Source organism: Harpia harpyja, chromosome 4, assembly GCF_026419915.1.
Source record: "Harpia harpyja isolate bHarHar1 chromosome 4, bHarHar1 primary haplotype, whole genome shotgun sequence".
Taxonomy (NCBI): Eukaryota; Metazoa; Chordata; class Aves; order Accipitriformes; family Accipitridae; genus Harpia; species Harpia harpyja.
In genome coordinates, this window is record NC_068943.1 from 69,802,462 (window position 1) to 69,825,519 (window position 23,058).

Genomic DNA, 23,058 nt, shown 5'->3' on the forward strand with positions numbered 1-23,058 from the left:
TGACCTATCACATCTATATGGCTTCCTGCTGAAGTACATTGGGTAATGAGTAAAAAAAAGAAAACCCAGCAGAGTCATGGATCTTCAGGCAGATAAGCAGTCATGCTGCACAACTACACGTCTACGTTAAAAAGGGGCACTGCTTTTCTGGTGTGTTGCCTCACACCATGCAAAACTACCAGATATCTGGTATTAGATCTACCAAGCAAGAGGGAGCAATGTGTGCAGACCTGCACAACTGACACAGATCAGGTCCCACATCTAACAGGACTGTGGGTGTCCTTGAGACTCAGGAAGCTAAGAAGCAATATTCACCTCTTCTGAGCTCAAAAGAGTTTCCTGCGAAAGAACAAAAATAACTTTCTTTAATTCCTCAACACATGCAGTGCAATGAAGGCCATGCTCTACGATGAAGAGAATTTAAATGTCGGAACAGCAGGTAGGCAAACAAACAGGATGTAATTTGGGAAGAACTAAAAGTAAAACTTTAGAAATGTTTTTCAGTTAGGTTATAGTTTTACTTTTGTTTATTAAATGCTTTGAACATTATGTTAAAAGACACTTACGAAATGCTTAAAAACAGGGCAAACAGCAACAAGCAGAGCAGTCTGAGTCAGTGCTCCAGGCACAGCCTCCAGCTGCTGGAGGCTACAGATCACCTTAGTTTCACATCCTCTTGACTTGATCTCTTTTCTTAAGCAGGACACACAGGTCTTTCTGATATTCAGGCTGGGTTGGGGCTGGAAGAGGATGCAGGGAGTGCTACCTGGAGAGGCGTATGCAGAGACATGCATACAGCCAGCTTTTCCTCCCTCAACTCGGTGGTATCTGATGAAGCTGAAGAGAGCAAAGTTTTCTGGAGAAGCTGAGAGTTGCAATTAGACTTTACAGAGGCATCTAAACCATCTAGCAAAGTGTATTTGAAACAGAAAGTACCTTGAAATTGAATCCAAACCAATTATTATTACAACCACATTTTTAAAAAGAATTTAGTCGTATCAAAATTAAATTTGTGGTCAACTGATGTGCTTTGCTTCTGTGCATGCTTACTAGGATTAAAATCAGAAGTGGCTCATGTCGGGAAACAGAAGAGTCATTCCCACATAAGGGTTCAAACCACTGATCCTCCTCCTGAAGCAGTTACATTTTGCAAAAATATCTCAATGTTTAGCAGATCAGGAGCTGAAATATCATTGCTCCATTCCAGCACACATCCCAGCTACTTGACAAACAGCATGAAGCCTGACTCCCTCTCTCTGACTCTGGCCATGCTTTATACAACGTGAAATAGCTTCATCAGGAGTGACTTAAACCAGCATGTCCCAGGCTATGCTGCTGCCCGGGGATCAGCGTGAGAGGTGGGAAAGCAGAGGGCAAAACAGCTAGAGAGGTGCTCTGCAGGAAGGTCAGCTGAAAGAGAGCTTGCTGCTCTGGCAGTAACTATCCTTGCAACCAGCTCTCCCCCGGCAGCTGCTCCTCCTCCTGCTTACCTGGCTCTGGCCCTTGTCAGATCTCTGCGCCCGCTGGTTCAACTCACTGAGTTTGCAGGGGGGGAGAAAAAAAAAAAATAAAGTTTTGTCCTTAATTAGGTTCATCAAGGGCTCCAGCAAGTGCTGCTGCCAGCACAGGGGCAGGATGAGTGCTATGGGGCTGCAAGGAAGGGCTAAGGCGGTGCAGGGGAGGAAGAGGAGGAGGAGGAGGAGGAGGAGCAATCCTCCCCCTTGTCAGCAGCACCCAAGCCTTCTTCACCGCTCCTGGGACCACACCTCTAGAAAGATGGGCCAGACAGGAACCCAGACCCCGCACAAAGTTAAGTGCCCTACCCCAAAGATGAGGAGTACAATGGGGAGCAAAGGAACAGTATGTCCATCTTTACTTTTTTGTTTGTTTTCTTTCTTTTAATGGTTTCTTTCCCATTTAGCGCTCTAACCCTCCCAGATGAAAGTGTTTCTTCATGCAGTCTTGTTAAAGCATATCCAAACTGCCATTCCCCACTTTTTTGTTTCTTTTAATTTTTTTTTTCTTTTAATCACAGAGATCTATTTACAAATTACGGTTGATTTCAACAGTGTCAGCTAACCAGAAATGACAGCTTTTTTGGCAAAACTCCACTTGCTGGGGAAAAAAAAAAAATTGCCCAACTCTGACAGCAACTCACATACTGCAATGGGTTTTCACACCTACTAATGCTTCTACCTCCTGCCTCAGCACTCTATAGATATACCATTAACCCACACAGGGATGCCCTAAATACAGTTTTCAATTCTTGTGCCTTCTCTGTTGTTTATTCCTCAAATATCTGTGCCATCTTAAAATGAGGCATTTTTTTCCTGCACAGTTATAAGAATTCCAGTCCAATTCCCTCATTTTTTAATTCTACAAAAATATTTGTTTAATTTCCTTAGCACTAGAGCTTGGAGCAAATTTAGTTGCTCTGTTATTTGGTTTTCCACATTTATGAGTGCATTTTTTTTTTTTAAGTATTTCATCTCATTCCTTTTCCAGGATAAGCTTATTACTAGCCAAGCGGCTAAGCAGCAAGCACATAGCGTTGCCATGTGGGAGATCAAATGATATGACCACACCAGGTCCAAAACACAGCTACAAGAGTATAGCAACCTCTTGGAGAAAATGAATCACTCTCACAGAAAATTCCCCGGGAAAGATTTTTAGGAGTGGCAGAGTTAGTGGCTTTGGAGAAAGTCAATCACTTCCCTTCTGTACCGTAAAGGCTGCCAAAGTTTGCCACGAGGTATAATTGGGTACCCTCAACATACCAGAATACGTAGGAAAAGGCATTCATCCGAGTTATGCTAAGGAGTTGTAGAACTGTAAACAAATGTGGGCAAACTATTACCACCGAAGTTATACGAAGCCAGTAATTTAAAGTAATTCTGTTTAGCTTTCACCTGGTGGTTGTCACCAAGCACCAGGCAGGGTATTACCACATGACTCAGTGCTGAAAATTTCCATTTTCCGAGCACTTTGTTAATTTTAGCTCATTAATCCTTACAGTACTCTAGAAAGATAAATAGAGTTAGTTATTTTTTAAAAACAGGGAGGCAATGGCAGAAACATTAAGGTTTTTAACTCCAGCTATGTACCTTGAGCCAAATTGTGCTTGATTTTTGAAAGAGGTCCCCCTCTGCTGGCACTAACTGACTTTCAAAGGCGCTGCCTTGGAAGAACAGGCTCAACATGAACAAGCAAATATCTGAAATTATTTTTGAAAACTGTGGTCTTAAAAGTGACTCACTCAACTCTATCAAAGGAGACAGAACGGTATTAAACACTGGATGTGAATTTAAGAGTCTCTGGCCTACAAATCCCTGCTTGGATCATTAAATACCCAGTCTTCTTATCTAAAATCTTATTCAATTCCTGAGTAAGTAACAGGACATAGAACAGTTAAACCCTTTATGATTATCTATTAATTCAAAGTAATGCCATTTTCTTCTGTTTCCATTTGAACCTGATCAGGTGATCGGACACTAAGCACTGAATTCAATAAACATGAAAGTCGTTCTCACAAAGCTTAATTTAGAACTATTTGTTCCCTTTCAGAATAAAATAAATCTTCCCTAGCTGCTTTTAAGCAGAAAAGCAAATATACTATGTCCCTTTATCCACTAGTGCTTAGAGTATAATACATACTCCAGTAATTTCCTATTATAATGGAATATTTTCACAGGTTGCAAATTTATCCCAGAGGAATGAGGAATCTAGTGAATGGACATATACATTTATTATACTGAATACTCCAGGTAATGCTGGCCTATGATATCAAGCCAACAAGCTGAATAATAGCCCTGGTATAATTATGTAATTAATTAGCTCTATCATAATTTTTATTTTATGACACTAACTTTTATGTGCCACTAGTCAATTTAATGGCATTTTAAATTGAAATAAGGCCCCTGAGAGAGATGCTACTTACTGTATCACAAATCTTGTATTCAGATTTCTTTTAATTTCAAAAGATGACCTAATAAAATTGCTCTATAATTAAATCCGTTCTAACAACTTCTCCTATGTGATTCTTTTTCTTCTCCCATTTTTAATTACGAAAAAAATTCCAATCAGAAAACACTTGCCACCATAATTATATACAAAAATCAGCGATCCCTTTTCGTACTTTTTGCTGCTCTCCTCGCACAGCAGTGCACCCTGGCTAGCTTTCCTGCAGAATTTTACTAGCATCCCCCAGAGGTGCAGCGAGGAAACTGCACCCTTTACACTCAAGAAACTAGAGGTAAATTTGCTTCTATCTTGTTTGAAAAACAGTCAAGGTGTGGGAAGAAAGGAGAGCAAATCCCCACATACTTTCTATTTCAGAGAGGCGTTTACAAGTATTCTGGTATCACAAGATGTATTTCTCACACGAAGTAAGATCAGCTAAAGGAAGGGGAGGGTGACCACAGCTTTCCTCCACCCAGCATGGCAGTGCCCCTCTACGTGTCACCTCCTATTTCCAGCTGAAAAGGCAACCCAGCAGTGAGCATTGGCACCTTACTTAGGGCTGGGGGGCCATGGTGTCATCCAGGAGCAGTCCTTACCACGCAGGCTTTTGGCACCTTTCCTGCCTGCTGCTCCTCATACGGAAATGTCACCCTGACACAGCACTGTTAGGGTATGTCCTCCATTTGATGCTTAATACGGTGGTATTACACTGAGTAAGAAATACGAGCAGGTAGTAGCAAAACAAACCCTATGAAAGCTGTTTTCATAGGCTTTCTTCTACACAGTGAGCAGCTGTATCCAACGGGAGCCCAATAATATCATCGTGTGGGAGCAGAGCTAAATGACTCCTTTCTGAGGTGATGATGATTATTGCATTTAAGGTACCCTTAACGTATGTGGTACTTTACCACATGTAACGCATGGTAAACACAGAACAATACTTCTGCCTCTGAAAGCCGTCACATCATTTCAACCACTGATGCCTGGGAAACGGATGTATTGGAGGTAACCGAGATGACACAGAACAGTTAAGAGAAGCACTTGATATTAGTTGATGGTGCAGCCAAACAGATTAAAAGAATATCATTTCCCTGCACAAATGATCATATTCTGTTCCATTTCTACTTTCTAGAAAATAATAAAATAACAGGCAGATATGGAGCACAAATGGAACTTCTTTGTACTTGAGTTTCTCAGTAAGATAAGCACAGAATTTTAAATATAACTGAGTTTTAAAAAACAGCAATATTGGAAGTGAGGTGAAAGTAATGGAATTATTGTCAACCTCTTACCATTTGCTGTGTTCTTTTTGAAGTTATCTAGAAACTCTTCCAGGAGCTGTGACTGGTTTGGAGGGGGCAACAAACCCTTTGGGTCCCTGGAAATGTCACCATCTGACCAGGATGCACATAAGGGTTGATGAGTCCCATTATGGTTCATTCTCAAAGTAAGCATTACACTTCTCTCTGAAAACAGTAACTCCATCTGCCTGAGGTCAAGATCAGACACAGCCTCTCCATTTATGTTCAGGATTTCATTGCCTACTCGGAGCCCTGGGAGCATGTGAGAGGAAAGAAGAAAAAAAAAAAAGGGGAGGGGGGAATATAAAACGTAAAGGGTCACAAACCAAACCTTATGCCAATTCACCTTTTATTTTTGTAGTTTTAATTCAAATAGCCTAATCCTACCACAAGTCCATTAGAGTTGATGGGAGCTTTATTTGTGCTATAATTATACAGATTGACCTCATGCTTACTTTGATAGGTTTTACACATAGTACAGCAATTGAGTTGTTTCTTTTTAAAGATGCTACAGAATTTGATGGGTGGGAGGGCAGCACAACTTTCAAGATGAGAACAGAGGCACCTCTCACTACTTGGATACCACCAGTGTACAGCACCATGACACATATTTCATTATCTGGGAAGAACAAGGCACTAGTCACGCAGATCAAATCATTCATGCAAAACTGGAACAACAGCGGATGGAGTCTTTATCAGCTTTTGTATAAATCTAAACAGTGGCAACAGCTGTCTTTCAAGGTCAGCAATAACCAAGTGGTCATTACCCTCATGTAGCAAATGAAACTCTGTCTCCATTCTTCTGGGTTTGTCTCTCTGTTTTTCAGAGAGCAGAACTCACGTGATCCTGCTATGCTGATGAAGAGAAGTATGGTTTCTGAGCAGCACAGTAGAGAAGGCACTCACAGAAACATATGCAGAAAACTATTTTGGGGAGGGAGGCTACTTTTCACTGTCAGCAAAAGTGGAAGTGATGGATCTTGGAGACTGACCAAGCCCATGAGGTTCACCAGTGTGAGGTGAACTCTTTCTTCAGCCTGTTCCTCTGTGCAAAAGCACTTGGTTGGATGGCTGAATGCAGACTTTGTCTCCAAGAGTGAACAAGAACTCTCCCCGCTATATTGAAAGGGTAATTCAGTTACCCTGTGTACATTATCTTTCCTAATATCACATACTTTCCATGGTCTTCAGGAAAGAAAACTATGAATAGTAAAAGCCAAGAACCATTTCAGACGGCAGTAATAAAGCTTCTTCATGTTTTGGGACTTTAAAAAGATAATGAAGTACAGTATTAAACATAAATACAATACAATACCATACCTTCCTTGTATGCTAGTCCATCAGGGAGAACATCACTTACAAATATACGGGTAAGATGCTGATTTCCATCAACTTGTGCTGTGACAGCAAAGCCTGAAATAAGAGAGGTTTAAATCAAATAAACTCTTTTGGAAACATTTCCTTTTTATTTTGTGCATTTTGTAGACTCTACACAACCAGGGGGAAGATATTTCTTGTGAGAACACACCCACAGAGCATAGAGAAATTATCACATTGTTTCTCAGTCATTGTAAGGCCTGTTAAAGTTAATAGGACTTTTCAACTTCCAGGAAATGTCATGCTGTGCTGTAAAAAAAACAAATTACATTTAAAAAAAAAAATTTTCTACTTCAGGCCCATATGACATTTCAATAACACAGTTCATTGTTATGATAAGAGTTCTGCAGTGTGTCCATCAAACATAGAGGTGTCTTAAACAGATCCAAAACCTGGAAACTCAAACTATAAAGCAGCAAATCCATATAGACCAGTGAGTGAGACAGCCCAGAAGGGAATAATTTATACCAACAGACTTGCAGCTAAAAAACAGCACAGAGCTGCCTTACAAAGGTATCCGTGCAAGATATATAATTATTCCTAGGCATAACTGCCTCCCACGGATAAAAAGCCTGTCAGAATTTGTACCAAAGAACACCCTGTTGATACTGTGCCAACAGAGGATCCCACTACCAAAAAAGAAAAGGGCAGACCTTGACCATGGCCTGACTGAAACTAACTGTATTACTCCTGGCAAAGGACATTTGTCTTCTGACAATTCCATGCTTGAATTATTTGGCCAGTGCAGCAGAAGTAGAAAATGGACCCTTTCCAAACATAAGAAATGCACTTGTCAGTGTAAAACAACCAGCTTGGGACTTTGTCATAATGCCTTGAGTCCTTTGCAGACTCAGACTTTGAGCTATCAAGGATGGCCCTGCCTGCTCTCAGAGACAGAAAAGTCCTGAAGAGAGAAAGTAAGCAATGAGAAGAATAAAAAGAAAAATTCCTAAGAGCTTACCAAAATCACTTATGTTTTCAGTCTTTGTAAGATGAAGGTGATAAACATTTAATGGACAAATTTCTATTTCATCATACACCTGTTGGAAAAAAAAAAATAACAGAAGTAATCAAATTATGAAATTGTAAGCATCAAAACCCAAAGGTACAGCATGAGAAATAAGCACAATATTCTTTGCATCAATGAAGAGCCAAAACTTGCTGTCTTTACACAGAGAACTGTGTTACTGTGCAAGCATCACTGGTATCAGTGGGACTAAATGCAGAGTAAGCTAAAGATAGAAAACCCAGCCTGGAGTAGAGACTAACACTTTGCTTTTGGACCAGAAGCCCCACTTAAATCTTCAAATTGTTCTTGAAGAGAGTGTTTGCAGTGCCTAGTCACCCAAACGTCTGCATAGGCATGGAGTATATGAATAAGGATGGCAGAATGCAATCCAGGAACAGCTTTAAAACCTTATTTTGGATCTAAATCACACATATTCATAGGTGATAATTCAACTGTAGCTACAGACATCACGGAGCTTTATCTAAAAGGAGTCACACTTTCCTGGTCTACTATGTGTTCATATGGTTCAGGAGCACAGTACTCAGTATTTTCATCAACCAGCCTTCTGAGTTGTAGGCCATAGTGTCTTGGCTCCAGCTGTTTCATCTAAGGAATAAAGAGAATGGGGTTTGGAATTTGTTATTTATTTCCAGAATCCCAGAAGACATAGAAGTGACACATTCACACAAACAGCTCTTTAGAAATCATGCAAAAGCAATCCTCAACAAGTCATTTTCTAACTGTTTTTGTGGTATAAGCAAACTAGCTGCATTGCTTAGAAAATAAGGTTCAAGTGTGATTTCCATTTTCCCTTACAATCCTCCCAAATCCTTTCATAAACACTATGTGTTGGCTATCAACTGAGCACTGCTATACGTTACGAAAGATATCACAACTGTTTCCTGTCCTTTTCAACTTACACTCACAACCATCTTTTTCTGTGACTACTTCTAATGACTCAGTTCTGCTCAGCAACTTTTTCTTCTGATGTAGAAAATACATATACACGTATGGGCTGTTAGGAGAGGGGATGGGAAGCAGGTTCCCTAAGGGTTTGCCTTTATTGCATTTTATTTTTATTGCTGGGTTTCATCTATGATCAGAAGTTTCACCTATTTTTTTTCACCATGTGAGGTCAAAGCAAAAATCCTCTTTCAACAGGGAGTCAAAGGGAAATAGGAATATTCCCAAAGGATATTAGCCTGAAAGTGTCGAGCCCCTGATGGGAGTCTCTCTGAAAATCAGGCTGCTGGTGAGACCACTGCACAAAATATTTCATTTTAGCATATTAATAGAGCAACATTTCTAGAACAGGAGGAAGCAGCATTTCTAAAAGAGGAGGAATGACTGCATCCCTGAGGGCTATTTAACCTCTTCAACGCATCTCTGCAGCTTACAAAATCTAAATCTACTGAGTAACTAGTAATTACCTTAACATTTTATTATGTCTAACAGTTTACGAGTTGCACGTGTTCTGTATCCTGAACTATTGTATTCAAATGCACATTTTTTTCTATACAAGCTATCCAAAAGCCTCAGATGGAAAACAGAAATGAGAAAATTATAAACCCCATAAAGCATGAACGAAGAGGGATAAAAACCAACAACCCCTTGGAACTTTATCCTTATACACATAACATTCAAACATGGTCTGTTAAGAAGAAAGATTCCTTACACTCACCAGAGCAGAATGAAAATGTAAGAAGGAAAAGAACCAGGATAGATGAGCAGAAAGTATTCAGCATTAGAGAATGCTTATGAAAAGCTTTACACACAGAATAGAAAAAAAATAAAACAGAAAAACGTTTAAGGAAAAAATCAAATAATTTAAAACTAAATTTTCATGCGATACAGACAATGAAAATTAAAAGTCAGCTTTACAATTACAAATACTTTGGCATGATGGAGTAAGAGAGGTAAGGAATTTCCTCTTCAACTTAATTTTTCGTTTATAAATTTTATTTCCTCTTTCAGGGGTCTTGCATGTCACCGTAACTACTGCCAAATGTTTCAGCTCTACCATGCCATCTGGTGGTCAAATAATGTCTCAGACAATCCCTTTAGGCTGACTAGGTACAGTGAATTTTTAAAAGTAAAGCCAGGCATTAAACTGTTTCTCCAGGATTCAGTCTCCACCAGCAAAAGCAATGAAAACATAATTTCTTCTCAGTGATGCCATGGAGACGCATTGTGACTTGGCTAAATCAGTATGCTTTTTTTGATGTAAAAACTATAGTTCACCCTGGACTTTTAAAAACTTGTATAATTTAATAAATTTTTTGTTTACAACATTACCAGGTGCAAAGAGCCATTAAGTTGGGTCCTTTCCTCCATTAGAAGCCTCAAAATTCATTAACTTCAAGCCAGTTGAATGAGCTCACCTGAAAGTCCACTCTAACCTATGCCATAAGCTAGTTGGATTTTGTACAGAGCAGGACTCCTTTTTTTTCCTGTTTTTCCCCTTTACTTGTGAAGTAAATAAACTGTATTTACCAGCTGTCAGAAAACAGAACTTGGGACTAGAAAGGTTTTCCAAAAAGCTTGTTTGCATAATTTAAGTGACTTAAATCATGAATTTAGAGCTAAATTCAAGCACTGACACATGTGGAGACAAAGGTGCTAGGTACCTTGTGATGTTCTAGAGGTGCTGGCCTTTTGTCTGTAGTTAAAATTGGTATTTCTACTTTATCTTCAACCTGTGACTCAGTTTTCTATCCCACGATCTATAGCAATCCCTCTCAAATTGCTGGCACTGACTTTCAGAAGGGAATGCACTCTTTGAAATTCACAAGTAGAGCTGGTATTTAATTAAAAGCTTAAAAGGGTCCTTTAAGAAGCAAACATATATGATAGCCTTTGTCACAGCAGTCTTAAATGTCTTAATCTCCTGGCATTAAGTCAATCAGTCCCTGTTACTCATCTGTGATTCATTTTCACAGAACAACCGGGTTCTCTGCAATGACAACGTAGAGTGGACACGTGCTGAGATTTCTCAGGGGCTGACTACCTCGCAAAGCGTCACCGCTCTAAGTATTCACTGTGCACTCTCTTGAGCAATGCTACTTGAAAACCTTTCCACAACCGTTGTAACTAGGTTGACTACAATACATATATAACACAACTAAAGGAAACAGAGCAATGTGCCTTAGCACAGTGACAGGGAGATGCTGGTATTATGCTCTCACTATTTAGAAATCCTGATATATTACGTTCCTTCTCAAGTCCACAGCTATTAACAAGGTGCAATTGTACACGAAAAGTGAGTACCTTGCATGCCAAAGACAAAACATCTTCCACCCTGTGCTCTGGCTTGAGGGTCAGCGCCACTCCTTGGCCGTCACAGAAGTGAACATACGTCTGTGTTTCCCAGGCATTCTCCTTCTGGATGCTCTCTGGCACTGAGCAGTAGACATTCAAAAAGTCATCGACTTGCTGCTGGAAACAAGGGAGAAAGGTATAACACGTGGGTGTTGCAAAAAACCCCAAAAGTACAATTACATCGGCAGTTTGCAGTGGATATGTATTTAGACACAGTACTGTGTATTTCCCCATGGCAAGACAGGGACGAAGTTCTGTTACCTGCTCTCATTCACTATCAAAGACTTGATTTTCTTGAGGATGGATTGTACTTCCTCTGCATTCCCATTACGGGTTTTTATGCCTTTATCTCATACTAATTATTAATTTAACTCAAAGTGAAAAATATGTAGCTACCTGATATTATAGCACAGTGGGAATAAATTCTTAAGAACTGACTAGTACAATTTTATCTAATTAACAAATGCAAAAGAAATGGAGTTACTGTAATTTTGACAGAAAATTACAATATAGTAGACTTCCAGTAGAGCGCACTGCGGAGCAAGGCTTGCCATAACATAATAAAGGACTAAAGCAGGAATAAACTGTTTCTATTCTATTTACAGTGTAAGAACATACTGTTTCATAGGTAGCGCAGGGTATTTGCCCATTTATCATTTTGCTTCACTTTCACCCTTGTTCCAAAGTCACTCCACTTGATCAAACAACAACATCCACCCTGAATAAATTCCCTGTTGCTTTCTCACCTTTCATTTTCATACTTGCTCCTGTACTGCACTTCAGGCTACACGTTTCAAAGGAAGCCATGCAAGAAGAAAAACACTGAGAGCTGTTCAGAATTTGGAGTTTCACCTATATCCCTGAGCCTGCCTATTCAGCATATCACTTAAATACCCACATCAAGGCATTTATGTTCACACAGAAAGGGTCCCTCGATTCCCCTTTGCAGTCAATGGAAAGGGACAATAACACCGTAAAGTGGCAGAGCTGCCACTCAAGACATATCTTTAGATATCCTGAGCTGTTCTCAGGAGTGCCTACCTCCCTAATGCTTTTTCTTTGTATTTTTGTTTGTTTGTTTGGGTTGGGGGGGTTGTTGCCTACGTAACACCCCTTGATTATGCAATTCTTCCTCCTCGCTTTGCGGGGCCACAAGCCCAGGGGTGCACTGCAATTAAAAACTGCAGTAAAATCACGGCACTGGGATTGCTTCCCTTACTGCAGGCAGCAACGTTATTGACAACAATCTACCAGTAGCAACAGAGAGACCAATATTATTTTGTTTTTCCAAATAACAACCGAGGCTGTGAAAATGATGTAGTAAGCAATCCTATGCAGGTAATTACCGAACAATGCAGAAATTCAGGTTGCAGCAAACCCAGAGTTGGCACAATAATAATTTGATGCCAGAGTAACGCTGGTTTTGGTGGAATAATATTAATGAACTAATGGCATTCGCGGATGTTATATCTCTTGCTCAACCGTCCCTCTTAACTTTGTTTTTTGAAATTTCTATTAACATGGGTCCATGGAAATCCTACTAAAATCCAGCAACTACTGCAATTAATGGACCAATGAAATCTACACCAGGTGAAGTTTCACCTTGGTGGCTGTGGTTCCAGACAGCTCATAACACTGGTGGTGTTGAAGAAGATAATTCCCACAAAAGCGTGGTCCTGTCAGAAAGCACTAAATCAAGCACCTGGGAAGAAACATTGACCTCCTTCCACAGTGTAAATGACAGAAAGGAGAAAGGGCAAGGCAGGCACGCTGTGCAAGAGTTTAGCAGGAATGAGTCGGACTGAATTCTCCGGTGGCTTCCTCCAGGGAAAACCAAAGCTTTGTTGTCTCAGCTCAGGAGATGCTCCCAGCAGCTCAGAGGTTTGTAACTACCACAGTGGTTCACTGCACTGCAACAGTAGTTCTTCAAATCTGTGCGACTGAAATAAATCTCACTATTGCCAGAGATGAAAAAAAAAAAAAAAAACCAAAAAACCAACCCCCAAAACAGAGGATTAAGGTGACGACAAATAGGTTTAAGGCCACCTTTTTTCTGGAAGTTTTTAAGACAGGGCAGCATGTTCTGCAGCCAATGTGAGATACTTCCCTTTCCTTGCCATGTACACTGGTGCTCAAGCATACGCCTTGAGATAAACTCGCCTCTGTTATTAAACATGACTATGTTCCTTAACTGCAGTCAAGGTACTGTTGCTTCATCCACATTTTCCATCTCAGAAAATCTGACATGAAAAGAGATTTTTTTTTTTTTCTGTTATGCCTGCAGTGACTAATTCTACAATAGTTCATTCATTCATTGCCACATAAAGTTATAACAACCCATCCAATTTTCCAGAAATAGGCGCCAGGATTTGCAGACTGTCACACGATGTGCCACAGGGCTGCTGGAGGACCAATAGGTTACTTCATAATTTCCTCCCACTATTTGCCTCTGGTTTTATCATCCTTTTCAGGGAAAATACAGCCTCCCTGGCAGACTTCACTATTCATCATTTGCTGCACTCCTCAGGTAGCATTTTATAAAAGTTTTGATGCTGTTTTTGTTTTTCATTTGAAATCAGCCAGTGAAACCGGGCTGATGCCAAAGTAACGGTTTCCAGAGTTATGATGAATCATTTCTGAGTTGTCGTATGATTCATCAAAATGTCAGGATCTTAAAAATGCCCACGCTATATTTAATTCCCATTAAAAAAAGGTTTTAGAAATAAGGTTGAGATAATTATTATTATTATTATTAATAATAATAATAATGTTGTTTTTCTAGAAAGAAGGTTGAGCTCCAGAGCTCTGCTTCAGCACCTAAATTGGGGGTTCTTTTTTAGTCTTGAAACACAACCCTGCTAAACTTCGTAAAAGCCTGGCCCAAAATCTGCAGCGACATTGCCCCCCCCGCTGGTCCCCTCTACCTAGGAAGTGGGGCTGCAAGCCCCTGCCTGAAGTCAGGGAAGGCTGCTTTTATCCAGAGCTGGGTCAAGAAGCCAGACCTCATCCCTTCCCCAACATGGCACCAAAGGGAGACGACTTCATTCTGCCTGCTCCCTGGCACCTTCAAAACCTTCCTCTGTCTCCTCAGAAGGGTTCACAAAGAGCAAACACTCTTGTTCAGCCAGAGGACGGGAGACCCACAGCAGATGCCATTGCACAAGGCAGCACCGTCAACCTCCCAGCCCCAAGGGGGTCGGTGCTAAACCGAGGGTCTGGTGTCACAGCCCTTTGGGAGAAACCTTCAGTGGGTGCACCCAAGAGATTTTGCCTCTTCTCAGTTTTAGGAGGGACCAAACCTTTCCATGTTTTAACAGGACCAGACAGGAACGAATTGTGTTTGCAGTCTCCAAGGTGGGAAATGGATGCCATCTCGCACCACACCCAGTGGTACATTCTGGAGGAATTTGTAAGTGTTGTCTACAAGAGATCATTTCACCCAGAAATACCTCATGATTATAATTTATTTTGAAAAGAGAGGAGTGATTTGGTTTAAATACTTTCCCACCCCAGGAAATAACCAGCAAGTGGTCAAATAACTAAGGGAATTCAGGTGTTTCAATATACTTCGTCAAAGAACAGTCGAAATGTGAAGATACTTTCAGAAGGCAAAAGAGCATTACAGGATTAGCTGCTGTCAGTGGGAGATGCCTCTCTCAGTAGTGTAACATTTGCATAATTATGTATTTCTTACCTAACCATTCAATGAATGCACTTGATGAGAAAATAAACCACGTAGCACATAATGATACAAAAGACCAACATAAAAACCTATGAAAAGTGATGAACTTTGTCCAAACCTTGCACACATGATTCGTAGCAGCTCTTCTTTACAGTTAATAATTCATTACAGTTAATAATTTAAGAGCAATATTTCATTTTAAATGCAGATTTTAACTTTTTGTCTAATACCTGGTACACAAACTCAGCTGAAAGGGAACAGTACTGTAGTATGATTTTTTTTTAAGTCTTCTTTCAAGTTTTAAATTGCTTCGGCAGAATATCTAGTTCAGGGAACAAAGAAGGAAAAGGGATGGGTGTAGATGAGAAGATAAATACCCCTCTGAGTCTGGCACATGTTGCCATTAAAGAAATCCAGCTGTACTATACAGAAAACAAAGTCCAGAAACCCTGTGCCTAAGACTTAATTTGAATGTTTTATTTGAGGCCTGCACAAGCCTACCGAGGGAGAAGAATTCTATGTAAGCCCTACAGTACACAGACAACACTGGGTGGTCCATACACGTATGCACTTATGGATTTTGGAGCATCCTGCTTTGCTTCCAGACCAGGGGATGGCGACGTTATCCCCAGGGAGGCTGCGGGAGCAGAGAGGGACCGTGACTCACACCAGGCAGGGACGAGCAGCAGCTCTCCTCCTCCTGGGCACTGGAGAACATCAGCCACAGCTATTTACTGGGTAATGCTGTTGAGGAGATGCTGCTTCCTCCTTTACTTGAGCAATCTCCAGCTATATATTAACTCTCACTTCTCTGCTGGTATGCTTCACAGACTTTAATTAGACTTTATTTGCCTTTATACTCAAAACACACAGGTTCTGTTGAAGTAGGCAAAGGGGAAAAAATACACTTTGGGTTTCGCCGTACTACACAGGATGCTTTCAAACAAGCTTGGTTCCAAATCTCTCTCAGACAGTGTACACACTGTAAGGATTAGTGCTGTGAAGAAACTTCTAGGGGTTTTTTTTTAAATTTTTTTTTTTTTTAATGGCTACCATGCACGTTCTGAAACTTACGTTAAAGTGGTTTCATTGGTAGAATTATAATCCTGCCAGCTAACGCTAACTGCGGTTTATGAACCTCTGTGGGGTTTCTGAACCAGGCTCATCATACAGTTAGTGAAATACATTCAGGAATTTAAAAACAAGATGGTGCAGAATAAGGACAGGCATATCTTACCTCAGAAGAGTTGGCTGAATTCTGGACACCAGCAAATCCATGTCCTCCAGCTGAATCAAAAATCTATTAAAAATATTACAGAAAAATAAATAGGTTAAACAAATAAAACCTTTTATTTCTTACCTGTATTTGGTAAATTCTTTGAAAAAAATAAAAATGAAAACTAAACTTATAAATATATATCAACCTGTTAAACCCCAGGGATCTTTTTATACCTTTTTATTGCTTTATTTTGACTAGAAGTATTAAAGAAATAGAAATCTCCCTCTCTAAAGAAAATTTAAGCAGATTTTCTCTTTCAGCCTACATGCACACATACATTGAAATACGTATAAAAGCATTCATGTCCTTGTTCTCTCCTATCTACTGTTTAGCAATAAGATTAAAGTCTTTTACCTTCAAATCATGCACTACACTGGAAGTTATAGTTTCACCCTTTAGGATACTGTTAGGTACAGCTACAAATCTCATAATGATTTAAAGGAACTATTTCAAATCATTGTTGCTGCTTTCTAATACTTGTTACCCTACAGTTTTTCATCTCTTCCACCTAAGCAGTTAGCTTGACACTATCAATGGCAACATTTAGCTTAGCTTTAAAGGCGTACTTGACCCAAACCCCACACTATTAAGTAACAAAAATAGCTGACTACTGCATCTGCTTTGGAAATGATGAAAGCAGAAACTGAGACTTACGTTCCCCATCTGTTTTGAAAGGTTAACTACTATCTCACAAAGGTGTTAGGCTTATTAATGAAATTTTTAAAAGTCCAATAAATGGCTATGGATACAATCAGATATTTTGGTGATTAGGGTTATATAAACACACAGATAGTTCTATACAGTTTATACACGAAGTTGAGATTTGCAGGCAATAACATTACCCTACCAAAGTGCAAATATAAATAGCATTTTTTTAACTCCTTCTGCAGTCAACAAATCAGGACAATATCAAACTTACATCTGAGCTTTTTTTGTTTAGGTTTTTCTTTTTTTCTCTTTTTTTTTTTTTTTTGTACTAGCAAAAGCCTTTCAGATAAGCCAAGACAACAACAAACTCTCTTAAGCTTTCATATGAAATCCAGTTTCTGCCAATGCAAATAAAGGGCACCACTTCTGAACTTCCTCTTCCTTGTCTCACCCACAGATGTAATCAAAGTATTTTATTGTTTATCATTTCTCAAAACAGTTTATCATTTAGACACAAGAAAGCAGATAAGCATTTAAGAAACTGAGGATAATGTGAGCCTAGACATCCCCCATCTGCTACAGTGCAGTTTTATTAACTGATTTGTAAAAGCCTGAGCCACTTCATTAATGTTTACGAAAGCCTCCCAGCATAGAAACTCTGAACCTTTTTTTTATTAATACCATAAAATTAAACTTAAGACAAAATTTAAAACTTCTCTGACACAATGATGTTCAAGAATGTACCATCTAGTTTTGAAGCTAGGGTATGGCAGATTAAAACATACAAGCTCCAGTCAAATGAACTTTAATTAAATCCAAGAAAGCAAAACATTTTTAACCTATTGTTTGACACAGACATCGCAGCACAATGAGCAGAGAAGCGAGCTCCACTTCTCTGCTTAACCCAATTTCCCAGTGGGCTGAAAGAGATGACAAGAAAGGCAGCCTCAGGCCTATTCTGATTTTGATACACAATTATGTGCATACACACAAGTCTGAGCAAGGACGTGGCTCCCTTTTCAGCCACCTTCTAGGCTCATGGGTCAGTTTTCAAGCCATGCCCTTAAAAATTCCTCACTTTTATGGGTATGAGTCATAGGCCCATGTTATTCATATGCAACACTCAGCATTTACATTTCCTCAATTTTTTTGTAGGATGTTTAATAAAAATTAAAAAAAAAAAATCAAGAACCTCATCTCGTGGATCAAAATGAACACTTTTTTGGGCCAGCTGGTTGCAAGGTTTAGAATAAAGAGGGTGAGAACGCACCAGGGGCACCTCTGCCTGCGCCAGGGCTCGCTCTGCACTCAGAAAAGTGCTGGGAGGGCAGCAGGAGTCTCCTCTCCTTGCCACGGATATAAGATTCCCCATCCCCGAGTTCCGCAGAATCCCCTTCACGGGCTATAAAGCATATAGGAGGACGTATTACCCAGTTAAGACAGTGCGAGGTACCAGCTCCGCTGGGAACAGAGCTAAGGGGCATAAAATGCCTTCCCTCAGGTCTCTTATGAATAAAGAAATAGAGGCACAGGACTCACAGACCAGCCTCACCTGCTGGGGAACACAGCAGAAATTATGTGAAAAGGATGACCCAGAGAAAATTTCTCCTTCAGTTCCCTCTTTCATAAGACAGACTTGAGTTTTATTCTTACTCAATTTCACCATGTAAACACAACTCTAAGGCATAGCAGTCACCCCAAGAAGCTTCATCCCAGTGTAACAGATAGATAAATATTTACCTACTAAAAATACAAACCTCTAGACCAGAAAATCCTGACATCTTATTTTGCAACATTAAATTTGTTGTATCAGCTCTGGGACTATTGCAGTATGCGTACAGATAGGCTTGCTTAAATATTCCACAAGCAGATTACCAGACATGCAAGAACAGCCAATTTTCAAGTGCTGATCATAGATTTTTGACTAGTAAAATCAAAATACAAGGGCCAGGGAACAATAGGAACAAAGTCACCTAATGAACAATGCACAAAATACTGCTTTGCAGGAGAAACAGCAGACATGGCAAAGGCTAGTGAAAATAGTAATGTTCTGAGCGTGGGCACGCCTCTACGCCTTCTGCCTCACCGTCAAGGAATTGTCTCTGCTGTTATTTACCTTTTTTTTCAGGGAGAAGGCAGCAAACTTTTGTTTCACATGTAACTCTGTTTTTATTGAGAAAATACAGATTCCTGAAGTGTGGGGTTTACACTAAATGCCTGCATGGGCCATTAGTTTCACAAAGAGAACAAGACCCCGTGAGACGCTGTAGTTTCATTAGCAAGGCAGCCCTTAGGGGCGTGCATCAGCACAGCCCCTCTCCTGGGGGCCAGCCTGCCCCAGCACATCAAACCTGGGCCAAGCCTTCAGCTGGTGTAACCTGGCACAGCTTTATCAGTCAGTTCTCTACACCTACAGCTGGCCTCCTGCATGACAGCAGTCTTCTCCTGTTGGCTAAAATGTACTTCCAAGCAGCACGTGTTGCTTTGAGAGGCCGTGCCAAAGACGGCTGTCTTTGCAGCAGTCTCTCCTCTTTTTCCCTTGAAACTCACCTGTGTTAGTCTATCTTAAATTGCAATAGTACTTCAGAGTCCCAGGCATAAGCCAGCACACACTGTGTTAAGGACTGTACATACAGCCTATCTCCAAAGAAACCCTACTTCCAAACAGTTTGCAATGTGCCAGAAGATGAGTTTTGTTTACAAATTCAAACCTGATGGTCTTGCACTGCTGGTAATAAACTAACACACTGGGTCAAAACCTCTCATTCACCAATCTTATTTATCACAAAGAAACCCAGAATTAGATATATACTCTTCACAAGTGATGCTCCCATTGCAAGTCTGCCATGTCTACTGAAATTGCGAACACAGGTTTGAGGGACAGATGTCTCCTACCCCGTGCACCAACAGCACCTTGCAGGATGAGCCGCAGCAGAAACAAGCCATTCTATGCTATCCCCAGCAATTAAGATCTACCTGAGTTATGGAAGGTCGTTTTTCTTTTCCTTTTCTTGCCAATGTGTCCAGTCCTTTCAGCGAAGAAAATAAACCCTTCTTATTTCGGACCCTTTGTGACAGAGATAGGGTACGTTTCCTGAGAGCAGCTTCATCCCTGGAGCAGATCTATTTAAACACAGAGACAGGCCTTCCTATATCACTTTCATAACAGCAAAATACTGATAGTTATTTCAACTTGAGGCATCAAATGAGAGTTACTTCAGTTCACCTCAAAGTAATATGCCAAGGTGCAAGGACAATGTTTCAAACTTTCAGCAGTGATGCTTGTTTTGGTATTCCTATGGCGTGATCGTGTAATTTTTTTGTCATGGAGCAAAATTAGAAGGTCATAGGAAGGGAAGAACTGAGAAAATATTGCTCTGTACAACAGAAGAAGTTAATGAAAAGGCTCTGAAGAAGAATGATAACCTATCATTCAGATATGAAATTGCTAGAGGAAGAAAGACTCTCAAAATTGCCAAACATAGGAGATAAATGTGCTATGGCATTGAGTTATTAACAAGCAATGACACAAACCACGCAGATAAAAACAGTGGCAGAGAGAAACACATTCCTTGACAGGACTTTCAGAACTAGTATTGAGACTGACTTCTCACACAGCAAACGTGGTCCACCCCTCTCTGCCAAGATCAGCCTCACAGACCTGCCAAGATTAAAGAGCAGAGGCAAACCTGCTACTGCCATACTTCCCTTGAAGCCGACAGGGTGACAACAGCTTACAGCAGCTGAGGATCTCCCTCATTCCCTTTGCAAACACAGCCCACAGTTCTTAAAAAGTGACATAATTTTGGACTGTCTCTAGTTTTAGCCTGTTCTGAAAATACCTCCTCTTCAGGAGGGTATCAAACTGTTTCTGAAAAATGGAGCCATCTGGGACGTCCAAAAAAGATCAGCTCAGCCCAGAGGCACCTTAACCACTTTTGGAAATTTCAGTATTAGGGTCTTTTCACTCTAAGTGACATAGCTCCTATACAGGTTAAACTCTTAATTCAGTGGAGGTGAAATCGCAGTGACAAAATTTCAACACAATGACTCATTTACATCTGAAGAATATTTTGGTTTGTTTCTTTTTTTAGGTATAGGTCAGAAGTACCCAATTCTGGAGTCCTCAGGGGCCAAAAATATCATGGCTATATCCTCATGGTTTCAAAGTATATCTCTAGAAGAAAATTTATTTGCAGTCAAGGAGCAGGCAGAAAGGGTGAGAAGGGAACAGTGCTGTCTGAGCAACGCGTGTGGGTGCAGCCATGTATTATCCCAGTACAATTCCACATCTAAGTACAATATTAATGATGGCTTTGTGTAACGTACCCATGAAAAGTACATTCAGACTTACCAGTGCATGGAAGGATGAGACGGAAAAAATGCCGAGCCGCCCCAGTGCCAATTTTGAAGGACGACTGGCAGCAGCCAAAAGGCTCTTCGGGTTTGGGAGCTCCCCACCTTGCAAACTGGCTAGGTAACATCGCATTCGGAAAAGGTCCATGTTAAATTTTTCCAGGTTCTGTTCCCATTGCTGGATCTGTTTAGATATAAAAAGGGACAATTAAAAGGGGAAAAATGTCTTTGTGGGCCGCACTGAAAATTTGAGCTCTTCCCCAAACCCATAGTAAATTACTTTCATCTGGTAGTATATGGATTAGATTAGTTATTCCCTGCCAAAACACATTCAGTCATATTGTGTTACATCAACCCAAAAGATGGCTTGAAATAAAACAAAGCTGGTGGTCTTAAATGCATACTGACAAGATGAACATACCATGAACTTCAAGTAGTTTGATAGCCACAAAAGCAGTTACATAAAAACACAACCCTGTGGTTCACAAAGACTTTTTTTTTTTCCTTCTCTCTCTCCTTTTTGGAGATTAGTTTTGTTTTGTTCATTTTTATGAGCTTAGATTGTATAGCTGGCTGGCTGAAAGCAAAGCAGCATAGCTACGCTAATGCACTGCGCAGAGTGAAGTAGCTACACTGATAGGTCCTACTCATGCTTTACTATCATCCTACAGCCTCGCTATCTGTAAACAGGAGACAGTATTGGCAACACAAGCATGTGCGGTTCTTCGTCTGACTAACAGGTTCAGACATGCTTACGCACAGACAAACTGCAAAATGAGCTATATATGCCCAACAGAAACCACTGGACCCAAAGCAAGACTGTATACATACCCTTCATGCATTTTTTAAACATATCTAACACAGGTACATGCAGATGTAACAGACGGCTTAATCCAGTTTCAATGTAAAAATAGGAAAGTGAAGAGACTCAAATATTTACTAGACAAATAAAGTTCTGAATCAAGGCTCAGATGACAGATTTTAAGTATTTGTGTAGATATACACACACATCTACAAAAACACATATTCTTATGCACTGCACAAAAGTCAAATTTAGCTTTTCATTTCCCCAACTCACAGATTGGTAGTTGCAGCTAAAATCTGCCCCACAGTGTACAATATACATTCATAGCAATAAATAGTACAAATAAAAAGGCAGCTGTGTTTAATAAAGCAGGCATATTCACACATGGGAAGGCAGAAAGGCATGTCCATTAGGTTAATGTACACCAACTTCACATACTGAAGATTGTTAAAATCCCCTGACAATGCTGATCTTCCAATGTCAGCTCCAATCATTGCATGTTGGTTGTTCAACAGGTGGTTCAGGGTTGCGGAGAAAGTTCATCACATTTTCTCTAACGTGCATTGACCTCATACCTTTCACTGGCATGCCCTGCCTGTCCCTGTGCTCACAGGACATTATCACCTTACAATGAGATTAGCCAAGGTTGGGACAAGCACCTTTGTGACTTAGAAAACAACCTGATAAATATAATAAAAATCTCAGATGAACTATGACCTGCAGGCTCATCTAGAAGCAAAATCAGTTCAGCTTCCTTATAATGCTGCCAAATATTACAAGAACTAAACAAGTATCTTGCCTCTTGCTTTCAACAACGAAGAAGTGAGCAATGAAAGGGCCAAAAAGGCCCTGTTAACAAAATGGTGCTAAGGCTTGTACTACAACTGATAGAGACCTTACCTAGTCTGGCTTCCTTACACATGCGCTCACAAACTGTGGCAACAGTTATGGCTATAGTTTTGGAAGTAGAGGTAACCTTATTTGGCAGGTAGGGTGAAGAAAGGAAAGACAATATACTATTTTGTATATCTGCAAATGCAAAATTATAATTTACAGTATACTAAAAAAGAAAAAAAAAAATCTTTCAGGGAATGACTATTAACAGCAAAAGATAGAATTTACAAAAGCTTATCATGAGAGCACTTCCCAAAAGTCCAGAGAAAAAGGACAGACGTACACATAACGAAGATGCCTCATCTAATCTCTCACCACAGACATTCAAAACATGCATCCTTTGTGCCCCAGAAAGAATAATCATTTTTTCTTGGGTTTATTTGATATTGCCCTTTATTTTGCTTTCTTTGTGCTCTCAGCCACTCCTCA

At 40.1% G+C, this 23,058-nt stretch overlaps 1 protein-coding gene across 2 annotated transcripts in view; it reads right to left on the minus strand.

The window, feature by feature from the left end:
• Positions 1-23,058, minus strand: part of TIAM2 (TIAM Rac1 associated GEF 2) — a 90,789-nt gene that overhangs the window by 46,058 nt on the left and 21,673 nt on the right. The window contains exons 5-12 of one of the 2 annotated variants that reach the window (XM_052784666.1): positions 20,929-21,114; positions 19,551-19,697; positions 15,885-15,947; positions 10,915-11,082; positions 8,143-8,253; positions 7,600-7,678; positions 6,582-6,674; positions 5,253-5,513 (exon numbers count right to left, since the gene is read on the minus strand). In XM_052784666.1, the coding sequence (XP_052640626.1) occupies positions 5,253-5,513; positions 6,582-6,674; positions 7,600-7,678; positions 8,143-8,253; positions 10,915-11,082; positions 15,885-15,947; positions 19,551-19,697; positions 20,929-21,114 (1,108 nt within the window). Of the gene's footprint in view, positions 1-1,490; positions 1,519-5,252; positions 5,514-6,581; positions 6,675-7,599; positions 7,679-8,142; positions 8,254-10,914; positions 11,083-15,884; positions 15,948-19,550; positions 19,698-20,928; positions 21,115-23,058 lie in introns of those variants that run through there. The other variant, XM_052784664.1, reaches the window with a different exon arrangement.